Genomic DNA, 15524 nt, shown 5'->3' with positions numbered 1-15524 from the left:
ATCTGAGACCAAAACAAGGAGAACCAGGGCATTTTTTATCTGATTCACTTTTGATCTGATTCATTTGATTCTTTTAAATGTCCTAACCTAATTAACATCTTAATAATCCATATTTATAGATACTTTACAATTATACAGTATAATTATTTTATTTACATTATGTTAAGAAAAAATTATATTTTAAGGCAGAGTGAACTGAGATCCTATTACAACTAAAATGGACTACACTGCAAAAAATGCTTTTCTTACTTAGATTTTTTGTCTACATCTAAAAATTCTTAAATCAAGAAGGATTTTCTAGACGAGTAATAATTATTTTCTTCTTTTCAGATAAAAACTAAATCAAGTGAGTTTTTGCTTAGAACAAGCAAAATAATCTGCCAGTGGGGTAAGCAAAAAATCTTATTTCAACCAAAAACAACAAGAATATTTTTCTTACCCCATTGGCAGATTATTTTGCTTGTTTCAAGCAAAACGCACTTGATTTTGACTAGTTTTTTCTGAAACCAAGACAATAATTTTACTTGTCTAGAATATCCTTCTTGATTTAAGAATTATTAGATATTTTGGCTGGAAACAAGACAAAAAAATCTTAGTATGAAGAGCATAATCTGAGTCTACTTTCAAGAACTAGGACATTTTTAAATGGACTCCACTGTGAAATCACACCTAGCTAATCTAAATACCACCTAAATAACCCATATGTGACCCTGGACCACAAAACCAGTCTTAAGTCGCTGGGGTATATTTGTAGCAATAGCCAAAAATACATAGTATGGGTCAAAATTATTGATTTTTCTTTTATGCCAAAAATCATTAGGAAATTAAGTAAAGATCATGCTCCATGAAGATTTTTTGTAAAATTCCTACTATAAATATATCAAAATGTAATTTTTGATTAGTAATATGCATTAAGAACTTAATTTGGAAAACTTTAAAGGTGATTTTCTCAGCACTTTGATTTTTTTACACCCTCAGATTCCTGATTTTCAAATAGATGCATCTCGGCCAAATATTGTCCTATCCTAACAAACCATATATCAATAGAAAGCTTATTTATTGAGCTTTCATATGATGTATATATCTCATGATGTATATATCTGATGTTTTGTAAAATTTAACCTTATGACTGGTTTTGTGGTCCAGGGTCACATATTTACAAATACTTCACATATTAAATTGCTATCATATAGTGTAGTAACAGCATAGTTCACTTTTAAAGCCAAAGACAATATAAAAACAAAAAGAACTGGGACATTTTTCATGTTTCACTTTTGATCTGTTTGGTTCTTGCAATAGACTCACACCTATTGACTCTAAACGTGCTGTGACGCCCAAAGATGCGGTCAGAGCCGTGGCGCAGTGGGCAAATGTCAGCTTAAGGTTCGTATCTGACCTGTGTCATGTCACCTTTCCACAGGAAAAACTTCAATAACAATAAACAGTATATTAATACATACTTAAAGTTGATTCAGCTCACATTTCATGTTTGTGTACTGCTGTCATGCATCTCACTCCGCAGCTGTTGCGACATTATTATTCACTCGGACATGTTTACGTGTTTGTTTATTCGTTTATTTGTGTGTTTGAACCCCACTCACCGTCTGTTCATTGGCCGGAGCCGCACTGCCACCCGAACCGATGCCATAACACATCCCTGAGGACCAGAACCGCAAACTCACAATCACTTCAGTCAGTTCTCATAGGTGACTGACACAACTCTGACCGGCTCCGGATGATCTGACCGTATCCGCGGAAAACAGCTCGGAGTGTCCGTGAGAGGAGCGGATGACGCTCGTTTAGTGTTCACTCAACAGTCTTCATGTCAGAAGGTGAATTTGTTCGGGACGCTGTTGTTCGGTTCGTATTATTTTCCCGGAGAGATTCACAGCGTCCTGCTCTTTGCTGGCGGCAGGGCGGTTTACGGAACACCTAGCAGACGCGACACTGCCTCCTGCAGGCCTGGAATTATCATGGATTATGCCGGGAACAACATCTAAAACAGTGTCCAAAGAGAAGTGTTTAATAATTCATATGCTATAAAATGGTTAAAGGTTTTTTTTTTAAAAGATGAAAAAAGACCTTGTTTTATCAAAAGCAACATTTGATGAGACGTGTGTTTAATAAGGTTTCGAAGTTGTGTTCTTATATTGTCTCCTTTAAAAAAAAAAAAAAAAAAAAAAAAAATATATATATATATATATATATATATATATATATATATATAAAACCTCTGTTCAATAATATAAAATACAATACAATACAATATTTTATTTATTTATTTATTTTATTTTTTAAGCTTCTGTTAAATAATATAAAACAGGTAGGTCTTATAGAACAAGTTGTCTCCTTTACAGTATTTTATTGATTTTATTTTTTAAACTTCTGTTACATAATATAAAACAGGTAGGTTTTATAGAACAAGTTGTCTCCTTTACAGTATTTTATTGATTTTATTTTTTAAACTTCTGTTACATAATATAAAACAGGTAGGTCTTATAGAACAAGTTGTCTCCTTTACAATATTTTATTGATTTTATTTTTTAAACTTCTGTTACATAATATAAAACAGGTAGGTTTTATAGAACAAGTTGTCTCCTTTACAGTATTTTATTGATTTTATTTTTTAAACTTCTGTTACATAATATAAAACAGGTAGGTTTTATAGAACAAGTTGTCTCCTTTACAGTATTTTATTGATTTTATTTTTTAAACTTCTGTTACATAATATAAAACAGGTAGGTCTTATAGAACAAGTTGTCTCCTTTACAATATTTTATTGATTTTATTTTTTAAACTTCTGTTACATAATATAAAACAGGTAGGTTTTATAGAACAAGTTGTCTCCTTTACAGTATTTTATTGATTTTATTTTTTAAACTTCTGTTACATAATATAAAACAGGTAGGTTTTATAGAACAAGTTGTCTCCTTTACAGTATTTTATTGATTTTATTTTTTAAACTTCTGTTACATAATATAAAACAGGTAGGTTTTATAGAACAAGTTGTCTCCTTTACAATATTTTATTGATTTTATTTTTTAAACTTCTGTTACATAATATAAAACAGGTAGGTCTTATAGAACAAGTTGTCTCCTTTACAATATTTTATTTATTTTATTTTTTAAACTTCTGTTACATAATATAAAACAGGTAGGTTTTATAGAACAAGTTGTCTCCTTTACAATATTTTATTGATTTTATTTTTTAAACTTCTGTTACATAATATAAAACAGGTAGGTCTTATAGAACAAGTTGTCTCCTTTACAATATTTTATTTATTTTATTTTTTAAACTTCTGTTACATAATATAAAACAGGTAGGTTTTATAGAACAAGTTGTCTCCTTTACAGTATTTTATTTATTTTATTTTTTAAACTTCTGTTACATAATATAAAACAGGTAGGTCTTATAGAACAAGTTGTCTCCTTTACAATATTTTATTGATTTTATTTTTTAAACTTCTGTTACATAATATAAAACAGGTAGGTCTTATAGAACAAGTTGTCTCCTTTACAATATTTTATTTATTTTATTTTTTAAACTTCTGTTACATAATATAAAACAGGTAGGTTTTATAGAACAAGTTGTCTCCTTTACAGTATTTTATTGATTTTATTTTTTAAACTTCTGTTACATAATATAAAACAGGTAGGTTTTATAGAACAAGTTGTCTCCTTTACAATATTTTATTGATTTTATTTTTTAAACTTCTGTTACATAATATAAAACAGGTAGGTCTTATAGAACAAGTTGTCTCCTTTACAATATTTTATTTATTTTATTTTTTAAACTTCTGTTACATAATATAAAACAGGTAGGTTTTATAGAACAAGTTGTCTCCTTTACAGTATTTTATTTATTTTATTTTTTAAACTTCTGTTACATAATATAAAACAGGTAGGTCTTATAGAACAAGTTGTCTCCTTTACAATATTTTATTGATTTTATTTTTTAAACTTCTGTTACATAATATAAAACAGGTAGGTCTTATAGAACAAGTTGTCTCCTTTAAAATGTTTTATTTTATTTTATTTTATTTAAAACCTCTGTTAAATAATATGAGATAGGATTTATAAAACAATTTGTGTGTTTTAAAATATTATTCTATTTTTATTCTGTTCTATTTTAAAACCACTGGTAAATAATATAAAACAGGTAGGCCTCATAAACCAAGTTGTCTACATTAAAATATTTATTTTATTTTATTTTATAACCTCTGTTCAATAATATAAAACGGGTAGGTCTTATAAAACAAGTTGCCTCCATTAAAATATATATATATTTTTTTTAACCTCTGTTAAATAATATAAAACAGGTAGGTCTTATAAAACAAGTTGTCTCCTTTAAATTATTTATTTATTTTATTTTTTTAAAACCACTGTAAAATAATATAAAACAGGTAGGTCTTATAAAATAAGTTGTCTCCTTTAAAATTTCTATTTTATTTAATATTGTATTTAAAACCTCTGAATATAAAACAGGTAGGTCTATTAAAACAAGCTGTTTCCTTTAAAATATGTATTTTATTTTATTTTTTATTTTTTATTTAAAACTTCTGTAAAATAATATAAAACAGGTATAGGTCTTATAAAACAAGTTGTCTCCTTTAAAATATGTATTTTATTTTACTTTTTATTTTATTTTTTCTCATCTCTGTTAAATAATACAACATGTTGTCTCCTTTAAAATATTTTATTTTAAAACCTCTATTAAATAATATAAAACAAGTAGGTCATATAAAACAAATAGTCTGCTTTAAAATATTTTATTTTATTTTAAAACCTCTGTTAAATAATATAAAACAGGTAGGCCTTATAAAACAAGTTGTCCTCTTTAAAACATTTTATTTTATTTTAAAACCTCTGTTATATAATAAAAACAGGTAGATCTTATAAAACAGGTCATCTCCTTTATCTGACTATATTTATTGATGGCAGAATGTGAGGCATTAAATAATAACGCCTCATGATAAGATATTTTACACGTTAAATACACAGTCAATACAGAATTAAAAATATTTATTAATCAGTGCTATTATTCTTAACAGTTTTTTAAATTCTTTGCTGAAATAAAAAAAAAGAATACAAAATTGATATTAGAATAAAAAAACATGAATAAAGAAAGTACTAAATTACTAAAACTAAAAAAATAAAATAAATAAGGCTTAGAAAATAAAATTAGGAAAACCCTAAAATGAAAACTGGAAATGAAAAAAATGAAAAAATACTATATTATAAAAAAAATAAAAAATAAAAACACTGCTATATATAATGTGTAAGATGTACCAATAAGGACAAACAAAGAAATAATTACATTATTAAATGCTTTTATTATCTAACTTACGAATGAGACAGTTAAATAACTTTATATGGTAACAGATCTCTCTAGATGTTACATCCAGAACAAAAAATAAATAAATAAACTTTCACATTATTTAGTGACACAATTGCTGCTCCCGCTGAGCGTCCACAGAAACGATGGTCCTCCAAAGCCAGTCTGAGTCCATTCATGCTGTCCTGTGGCTTAAACCTACAACATTACTGTAAGATCACAATGATATCAGCTCTATTGGTTGTCGTTTTTCCTCAGCAGCACTGACAGAGCCAGCAGACGCTGTTAACATCAGCTCACATAAACTGAGTTTACAGAGTTATAAGGCAATTCCATTATGAGCCATTAGAGCTAAAGTGCTCTTGGTTCAGTTTTTCAAAGTGCCCAGTCGCTGATCCTGGATTTTTTTCCCACAGTTCATAGCCAGCGTCGCAACAGCGTAAGAGGAGAGGATGACGATGGTGGATCCCACAAAATGCGAAGAGGCCCCACGAGCCGGGACTTTAAGGGCTCTCCGTGGGATGGGTCCTTCTGGCCGAGGAAAAGCGTGAGACACGGATTCCATGATTCCCGTCTGGAGAAGATCCAGAGAGCTGAAGGTACAGAAGTTGAAGTGGCTTGAGCTGTTGATGAAGAAACCCCAGGCTCCGTTCATTCATGAACATTGTGTCCCTTCTGTCTGTTCCTTCTTTTATAATCCTCGCCCCATCCCGCCCTCATGACACGCATCAAATCCCTAAATTAGCCCAGCGTCTGTGTGCGTCAATGGGATGTGGCACAGATAGCACAACAGAGGTCAGATAAACCGGGATCGCTCAGTCAGACACGTCTGAGTTTAATTCTTTTAGAGGAGTCCAACAGAGGCTCTGTAATGTGGAGAAGGGATTTGAGCGACGGAAAGTCTCACACTAACACTATTAGTCTAAATAGAACGTGATGGGAGCCATTTACCAAAATCAAAACTATTTTGTGGCAATATCACTATTTGTCAAGATCATAACTCTGGACAGCTCATAAGATGTGTCTCAAAGAATCGAATTGAACTTCTTCTTGAAGCTGTTTGTGTGTATACTTTCTTTTACTGGTCCATCTGGTCCATTACAAAAATAAATTTAAATTAAAAAATTAAAGGATTAAAATATATATATAAAAAAATAATCAAACAAAAAAGAGACAAATTAAATTTTTATTTTATTTAATTTTTACTATAAACACACAAGAAATTCGAGATAAAAATTAAAATAAATGAATAAATATATAAATAAATGGGCACAATTTATATATTTTTATTTTTTATGTTCTTTATGATTAACAAATAAACAAACGAACAGAAAAAAATTAAAAAATATAATATAAATTATATTTTTCTACTAAACAACTAGTGAACTTCATCCTGGGACACAAAAAAATTACAATTATATTTAGGTAAGAAAATCTGAAATATTAAAAACAAAAAAATTAAATAAATAAACATAAATATAGTATATATGTTTTTTTTACTAAATAACAAAATACAAATAAATAAATAAATGAATAAAAATATAAATAGGCACAATTTATATTTTTTTATTTTCTATATTCTTTATGATTAACAAACAAACAAATAAAAAATACAATATAAATTATATTTTTCTACTAAACAACTAGTGAACTTCATTCTGGGAAACAAAAAAAAATACAATTATATTTAGGTAAGAAAAATCTGAAATATTAAAAAAAGTTAAATAAATAAACCTAAATATAGTATATATGTTTTTCTACTAAATAACAAAATAAAAACAAACAAATAAATAAATGAAATCTTTAAAAATTAAATTAATACAAAGGGAAAAAATATGTATTTATTTTTACAAAACTATTTGAATGAATTTAATTAAGTTTAAAAACTGACTCGTGTGAAGGTCACATATCAGTACACAAGAAATTCAAGTTATAAACATAAAAAATAAATAAATAAAAATAATAATTATTATTATTAATTATATAAATAAATAGGCACAATTTATATATTTTTCTGTATTTTTATTTTCTATATTCTGTATGATTAACAAATAAATAAATAAAAATATAATATAATATAAATTGTGTTTTTCTACTGAAGAAAAAAATTACAAATTATGTTTAAGTAAGAAAAATCTGAAAAAAATACTTAAAACATAATTATTAAAAAAGTAAAATAAAATATAAAAAACATACTACTACTACTACTTCTACTAAATGAATAAATAATAATAAAAATAAACTAAATGAATAAAAACAAACAAACAAACAAATAAATGCAAGATTTAAAAATTAATACCAAAAAAATCATACATGTATAAATACGAAAAGAATATTTATTTTTACAAAACTATATTTGAATGAACTTCTGACTTGTGGAAATATGTACTGAACACTTTTTTTAGTATCCATACACAAGAAATTCAAGTTCACAAACTAAATAAATAAATAAAAATATAATAGAAAATTGTATTTTTCTGCTAAACTTAGTGAACTTCATCCTGGGATGCTCTTGAACAAAAATTACAATTATATTTAAGTACTTATGACTTGTGGGATTGAGAATGTCAAATGTATATGTGACCCTGGACCACAAAACCAGTCTTAAGTAGCACGGGTATATTTGTAGCAATAGCCAAAAATACATTGTATGGGTCAAAATTATCGATTTTTCTTTTATGCCAAAAATCTTTAGCATATTAAGTAAAGATCATGTTCCAAGAAGATATTTTGTAAATTTTCTACCATAAATATATAAAAACTTGATTTTTGATTAGTAATATGCATTGCTAAGGACTTCATTTGAACAACTTTTAAGGCGATTTTCTCAATATTTAGATTTTTTTGCACCCTCAGATTCCAAGTTTTCAAATAGTTGTATCTCAGACAAACATTGTCCTATTTTCAAACAATATATCAATGGAAAGCCTATTTACTCAGCTTTCAGATGACGTAAGAATCTCAATTTCGACAAATTTACACTGATGACTGGTTTTGTGGTCCAGGGTCACATATAAAGAGTGTGACTCATCTGTAGATTCCTTAAACTCCTAATGTCTGATTGAGGACAGTAACAGGTGATGTCAGTCGAGGCCGTGCTGCTGTAAATAATCAGGTGACCCAGGAAACACTTGAGTCACCATTAAACCCTTAATCCTGTTGGTGTGTACGTGTGTGTTATTCATTGAGACCCACTTCTCACAATCAGTATAGTGCTAAGTGAGTAACTGTTTTTTTCCATCACTTTTAGCTGTGCATTATAACAAAACAAAATAAATTTTATTTTAGTACACTAAAATGAGAAATGCTAATAAATAATTTTTTTTTAAATGTGATTTTTCTTTTGCTAAATAAATCATGTTGCCTCCAATTCTTTATAAAGACCTAATGAAGCGAAAACGTAAATGTTTTGATTAAGCTATAATGACAAATCTAATTGTCTGTCTCAGGACATCACACCAGCCGAGGCTGATGAGCGTGCTGTGTCCTTGGCACTGTCGGGTTTAGGCATTATTGCGCCGCCAGCTCATTTCCAGTACAATTTAAGCGTGTGACACAACAATTACTGTCTGATAGAGACATCTAGCGGTCATTAGGATTACTTTCCAATTTGATAATCAGTAATTTATGGCTTGCGGTTCAGAAACAAGTATACTTCCACTTTTTTTTTCTCTTTTTTAAGTTAAATTTCTTCAGTCTTTCTTGGGTTTGTTTGAAATAGTGTACATAGTACTCATTATTTGATTTAATTGTCAGAGATTTGTTTTGTTGCTTTTTCAGTCTTGCTACCTGTGATATTCACCTGAGCATTTTCTCTTTGAATCCCCATCGTTTTGTTTAGTTTCGCTCAAATTAGTTTCATTTTCACCTGTTGTTTAGTTTAGTTTAGCTTTATTTCCTTTTTTAACTTTACGTTCAGTGTAGTTTCGTTTGCTTTTTAAAATTTGCTTTTGTTTAGTTTAGCCAGTTTCGTCAAGTTTTGTGTTTAGTTTTATTTGGTCTCATTTAGTTTTCTCTAGTTTCGTTCGCTTTTTTGTTCAGCTTCATTTACTTGCACTGTTTCGTTCAGTTTTGTTTGCTTTTGTTCAGCTTCACTTGCTTTAATTTAGTTTCATATCCTTTTTTTAACTTGCCGTCAAGTGTCATTTAGTGTTGTTTAGTTTTGTCCAGTTTTGTTTAATTTCATTTAACTTTTGTTCCAGTTTGTTTAGTTTTGTTTGCTTTTGTTCAGCTTCATTTGCTTTCATTTAGTTTAGTCATTTTTTACTTGTCAAGTTTCATTTAGTGTTGTTTAGTTTTTACTTTTAACAAGTATACTTTTTGTTTAACTTTGATAAGTTTTTTGTCTGCTTTTGTTTAACTTTGGTAAGTTTTGTCTAGTTTTGTGAAAATGTATTTATTTTTTGGTCTTGTTTAGTTTTGTCTAGTTTCGTTTGCTTTTTTGTTCAGCATCATTTGCTTGCAATGTTTCGTTTAGATCTGTCTAGTTTAGGTTTGTTTGCTTTTATTCAGCTTTATTTGCTTTCATTTAGTTTTGTCTATTTTTTTTACTTGTCTAGTGTCATTAAGTGTTGCTTAGTTTTGTCCAGCTTTGTTTGCTTTCATCTACTATCGTCTGGTTTTGTTTACTTCTGTTTAGGTTTGTCTCGTTTCATTTGACATTTTGTTCAGCTTTGTTTGCTTTCATTTAGCTTTGTTTGCTTTTGTTTGCTTTTAGTTGTGTGTAGTTTTGTTTAGTTCTCTAGTTTGTTTAGTTCATCTAGTTTTTAGTTTTGTTTGCTTTTGTTCCGCTTTGTTTGCTTTTGTTTAGTTTTATTTATTTGTGTTTGCTTCTGTTCCGGTTTGTTTAGTTTTGTTTGCTTTTGTTCAGCTTCATTTGCTTTCATTTAGTTTAGTCTTTTTTGTTTACTTGTCATCAAGTTTCATTTAGTGTTGTTTAGTTTTCATTAACTGTCTAGTTTTGCTTAAGTTTGTCTACTTTTCATTTGCCTTTTTTCAGGTTAATTTGCTTTTAGTATTGTTTAGCTCTGTCTAGTTTTGTTTAGTTTTGTTTAGCTTTGCTTTTTTTAGTTTTGTTTAGTTTAATTTAGTTCTGTCTAGTTTAGTTGTGTTTGGTTTTGTTCATGCTTCATTTGTTTTCATTTAGTTTTGCCTAGTTTTGGTTTTGTTCATGCTTCATTTGTTTTCATTTAGTTTTGTCTAGTTTTTTTACTTGTCAAGTTTCTCATTTTGTTTAGATTTGTCTTGTTTTGTTTGCCTTTTGTTCAGCTTTGTTTGCTTTCATTTAGTTTTGTTAAGCTCTGTCTAGTTTCGTTCAGCTATGTTTGCTCATCTAGTTTTGGCTACTTTCATCTAGTTTCATTTGCTCTTGTTCAGCTTTGTATGCTTTTGTTAGTTTCATCTAGTTTTTTTTTACTTGTCGTCTTGTATTATTTCGTGTCATAGTGTTTTTCATAGTTTTGTTCAGCTTTGTTTTGTTTTGTCTAGTCTTCACTTGCCATTTAGTTTCTTGCGGTTTAGTTTTATTCTAATTGCTTTTTTGCTTGACTTTTATTTCAAAGTCAAAGTCAAAGTCAACTTTATTTGCTGTTTAGTTTCATTTTTGATAGCTTTTTTGCTTGCAGTTTGGTTCTTTTTCTTGCTGTTTTTTTTACTTTCCATTAGGTTTTGTTTTAAATGCTTTTTTTTCCTTGCTGTTTTGTTAAGGTTTTGTTTAGCTTTGTCAAAGCTGATGAGTGAAAACAACCTGGATTTTGCCTGAGACATGTCATTTCCACTGTCTACCAACAGATGTCAATGTTAATTCTTTCACTTGATGGTAAGCCAGACTTGAACGCTTGTTAAGTCTGGTGTGTGTGCGCGCAAAGCTTCTAGTTTTTTTCCTGCCAGATGTTACTGAATTTAACTTCATTACATGGCACACACACACAGAATAACACTGTAACACTGCCTATAGCTTTGTCTTTAGGACTCTGTTTGTCTCAATGACCTTAATAAAAGGCATAAAGCACTGCTTATCCATGGTATCTGTCTAATTTGACTAATTAATTTGCACTGAAATACTAAAATGCTGTTGTGTTTTCTCCTCCAATTTGAAAAATTGTTGTCTTTCCTGTGCATGACTGTATGCATTTTATTATTTGGATCTTGTTTTCCTCCTCTGTTCTTGGCCCTATCAGTACAAATCTGCAGCACATTTTTGGGTTGCAACCCACCAGTTAAAAACTGTGTGAGTTCAGTCTTCACCCATTTCATACTTCACTTTCCTGCTTATTATATAAAGCAGTGGTGCTGATATGACGTCTGGTAAACAGCATTATACATTGATTAGTGGTGTTGTTCTCAGTATATGTGCATGATTTGATGTAGTTTCCTGTGGTGTTTGTCTATCTCTCATGTAATGGTTTATACGGCAGCAAAGCTTTTGATTAGAGATTCCTCGTGGGTGCATCTTTTCTTGTATGGCTGATTGCATTCTGCTTGCCTACAGCTTTTCAGCGTGTGTGTGCGAAAGTGAGAGAATATGTGCACTGTAAAAAATTTACTGTAAAATTTACAGCAAGTTACTGGCAACTTTGGTTGCCAGCAATACTGTAAATTTTTACAAGTGCACTGTAAATGATTAACTACAGTTTTACTGTAAAATTTACAGCAAGTTACTGGCAACTTTGGTTGCCAGCAATACTGTAAATTTTTACAAGTGCACTGTAAATGATTAACTACAGTTTTACTGTAAAATTTACAGCAAGTTACTGGCAACTTTGGTTGCCAGCAATACTGTAAATTTTTACAAGTGCACTGTAAATGATTAACTACAGTTTTACTGTTAAAATACAGCAATTTTCTGTATATATACTAGCAACGATATATACATTATTTAAAGCTGCTACTGTGAAATTGCAGCAATAGTTTGCAATTTTACAAGTGTACTGGAAATCATTAAATAACGTTTCACTGTAAAAATATTGTACTACTTTAATTTGTATATTCTTTATTTGCAGTATTTATTTTCCAGATTGCTGAATAATAATGACTAGCAATTTAAACAATTTATTAACTGCATAAGCTTTAAACAATATTTAACTGCATAAAGTGTTGTATAGTATGAAACTCAGTGCACCTATTATTTAATAAAAACAAAAATAATAATAATTTGACACATCTTAATCTTGATAAACAGGTCCAATTTTATTTAAAAAATCTCTTATTTATTAACTCTCAAATTTGCATGAAAGAAATGTCATAGAACAGTGTATTCAGTATTATTCTGAATTCCAAAATAAATTGGGCATGAAAATATTTACTTGAAACATATTACGCTGCTAAATATTAAGGTTAACCAATATTTAGCCAAAGTTGAAACCAACATCAAGTTAACCAACATGGTTATAATTAAATGGTTCGAAATACCATAAAGACAGTGATGAATTTTCACAACTTCATGGACAGTCCAACATGGCCAAACAACAAGCCCTCAAGTGAGTCCAAAAAAACTTCTGATCGAAAAAGGAGAACAGTTCAGATCCAGATGCTGTTCCAGCCCAGGATGCAAAGAGTGGCTAAAAAAATATATAAAAGAACAAAAAGGGCAATACATTAGATATTTTACAAAACAATGATACAGTCAGACAAAGACAGAGGGATGACAGATACAGTCAAAGGCAGAGAGAGTGATGATTGTTACAGTTAGATCAGTATGATATTAAACAGTAAAACACTAAAATTGTGAAAAATATTACAATTTTTACAAGTTATTACAAGTTTTATATTTTACTATACTTTCAAATATAATTTATTTCTGAGATGCAAAGCTGAATGTTCAGCATCATTACACCAGTGTTGCATGATCTTTCAGAGATCATTCTCATTTATTATCAATATCCTGATTTATTGTCAATGTTATTGTCAATGTTGTCAGTGTATGTTTTGGAGCCTGTGATACTTTTTCAGGATTCTTTGATGAATAAGTTTCAAAGAACAGCAGTTATTTAAAATATACATTTTATCTAAAAATATAAATCTTTACAATCAATTTCAATGTAACATACTATATATAAGTATAATATATAAGATTCCTGAAAAAAGTATCACAGGTTAATAAAAATATTAAACAGCACAATTGCTTCTAACATTGATAATAAATCAGCATATACAATAATTTCTAAAGGATCACTAAAGGACATTGGAGTAATTAGAAGACTAGTGTATTGATGCTGAAAATTCAGAAATAAATTACATTTTTAAGTATATTAAAATGGATAAAACATTTTAATAATATTTCACAACATTATAGTTTTTTCTGTATTTTTTATCAATTAAATGCAGCCTTTATGAGCAGAAGATACTTATTTCAAAACATAAAACCTACTGATCACAAACTTTTGAACGCTAGTGTAGATAAAGGATAAAATAACATAATAAAAGGAAAAAGATCTTGGTGTATGTGTACTTACATGTCAGTAATTCTGCTGAAAATCCTTCGCATTGCAAAGAAAACTGGTAACTTGGGTTCACTTCTGCTGGTTTCTTCTGTGTTCTGTCGTTTTAGATGGGTCTTTTCCTTTCAACTTCTTTGTTTTTCTCTCAGGATAAATATCTACAAAACAGTCAGGAAGCAGACAATATGTAATTCACATTAGTTTTAGCTTTTGTACATCTGAATTATTCTCCCTAAAAAAACTCTCTCTACTTGAGTTGAGAAACATATTCTATAATATCTACATGTAAAATGCAGGTACTCAGATTGTTAGAATGCAACTATTACCTTTGTATGAACTCCAAAACTCCGTCTGTCTCCTCTTGATAACGTTAGTCCAGAATATGTAATATGCTGCGAACAGGCCAGACAGGACAATGGGCTGGATTAAGGCATTCTTCAAATCAAAGTTAGCAAAAAGCATTAACGTTACATTCAAACAATAAGCGAATAAGCAAGTTATCAAAGGTGCTAGTACATCTCACTGCTTACGTTAACCACTTTAACAGCACCGTTCAGAGTTTACGTGACACACATCCTCCGTGAGCGGCTGACCGCGAATCGCGAGCCCTAAATACGCGTTTTATTTCGGTGCCCGTGTTAACAGATGGCTGCCTGTGCAAATTTGTTGTACATCATAAAATAATCACGAGAAAGTGTGCTGATCAGCACGACGTCGCCGTGAATCACATCTTTTGCCAATGAAGCTTGTAATTCTTAACGTAGGAACCCAGAGATGTTACGCCTATAGCCGATATAAGGCAGGGGAATGTGTGTGTAATCCTTCCGCGACTGCAGTGCCGAATCCCCGCACAAGTCTCTCTCGTGCTCCGCGGACGGAGGATTCGTTAATCTGCGGTTACCGCGAATGTTTATGACACCTTATATTCTTTAATATTCTAATACAGTTACAAATTATGAAAAATAAAACAGAAATAAGACACTTACTTACCACAGTTATGAATCGTTCTTCTTGCTGCTCCCAAATGTCGACCGTTAAAGATAATCCCGCCTCTTTAGATTTGAAATTTACCAGAATGCATTGCGGTTTACAGCAATATGCTGTATTGGCTGTATTATAAGAAATACAACCCGCTGCTGTAAAATATTGCTGTAATTTTTACAGCAATTCGTTACAGTGTGTGAGAAAGCCAGTGTGCCATTTAATGTTAACAGAAGCACTAGCAAATTCACACACTGGATTGACATGTCATCTTTTCAGATAAGAACTGACATCGTATGAGCTTGAGTGAGTGTGTGTGTGTGTGTGTGTGTGTGTGTGTGTGTGTGTGTGTGTGTGTGTGTGTGTGTGTGTGTGTGTGTGTGTGTGTGTGTGTTCTATGTATATTAAAAATAGGCATTGTTTTCTTAAAGTATAATATAGAAAATGTCAGTGTGGTTGTTTACATGTTGCACTGTGATGTCATGGTGGACTTTGTTCAGAGAGAGAATGGCATCTGTTTTTGCTCATTTCTGTGTCTGAGATGTTTCTAGGATACGGCACGTTCTGTCGTTTAGTTTGAGACTGTTGTCATTGTCAGGTGGACAATCCCCCCTCAACATTGTTGAAAGGAACATATTGTCTCTCAGTGAAATAGGTAACAGATTTCATCTAAACTAAACAAGGAACCCACGCCTGGGGGAAGTCTAATATTTCCACTCACACACACCCACATGGACACAAACGGACACACACACACACACACACACACAC

At 30.2% G+C, this 15524-nt stretch overlaps 1 protein-coding gene and 1 long non-coding RNA gene across 5 annotated transcripts in view; both read right to left on the bottom strand.

Annotated features, from left to right (window-relative positions):
• kif16ba (kinesin family member 16Ba) overlaps positions 1-1901 on the bottom strand; it is a 33141-nt gene extending 31240 nt beyond the window's left edge. For all 4 annotated transcript variants that reach the window (XM_073841732.1, XM_073841735.1, XM_073841734.1 and 1 more), the window contains exon 1: positions 1602-1901. In XM_073841732.1, the coding sequence (XP_073697833.1) occupies positions 1602-1648 (47 nt within the window). In that variant the 5' untranslated portion in view covers positions 1649-1901. The remainder of the gene's footprint in view (positions 1-1601) is intronic.
• A 10596-nt stretch (positions 1902-12497) lies between these two features.
• LOC141337489 (uncharacterized) lies at positions 12498-14836 on the bottom strand. The gene is made up of 3 exons (XR_012355762.1): positions 14099-14836; positions 13788-13930; positions 12498-12893 (listed from the first exon to the last, which is right to left on the bottom strand). It is a non-coding gene; the product is annotated as an uncharacterized lncRNA (long non-coding RNA).
• Positions 14837-15524: the final 688 nt, after the last annotated feature.

The sequence above is a fragment of the Garra rufa genome, chromosome 6 (assembly GCF_049309525.1).
Source record: "Garra rufa chromosome 6, GarRuf1.0, whole genome shotgun sequence".
NCBI lineage: Eukaryota > Metazoa > Chordata > Actinopteri > Cypriniformes > Cyprinidae > Garra > Garra rufa.
The sequence above is the reverse complement of the archived record's forward strand: the minus strand, read 5'-3'. Positions and strand labels throughout refer to the sequence as shown.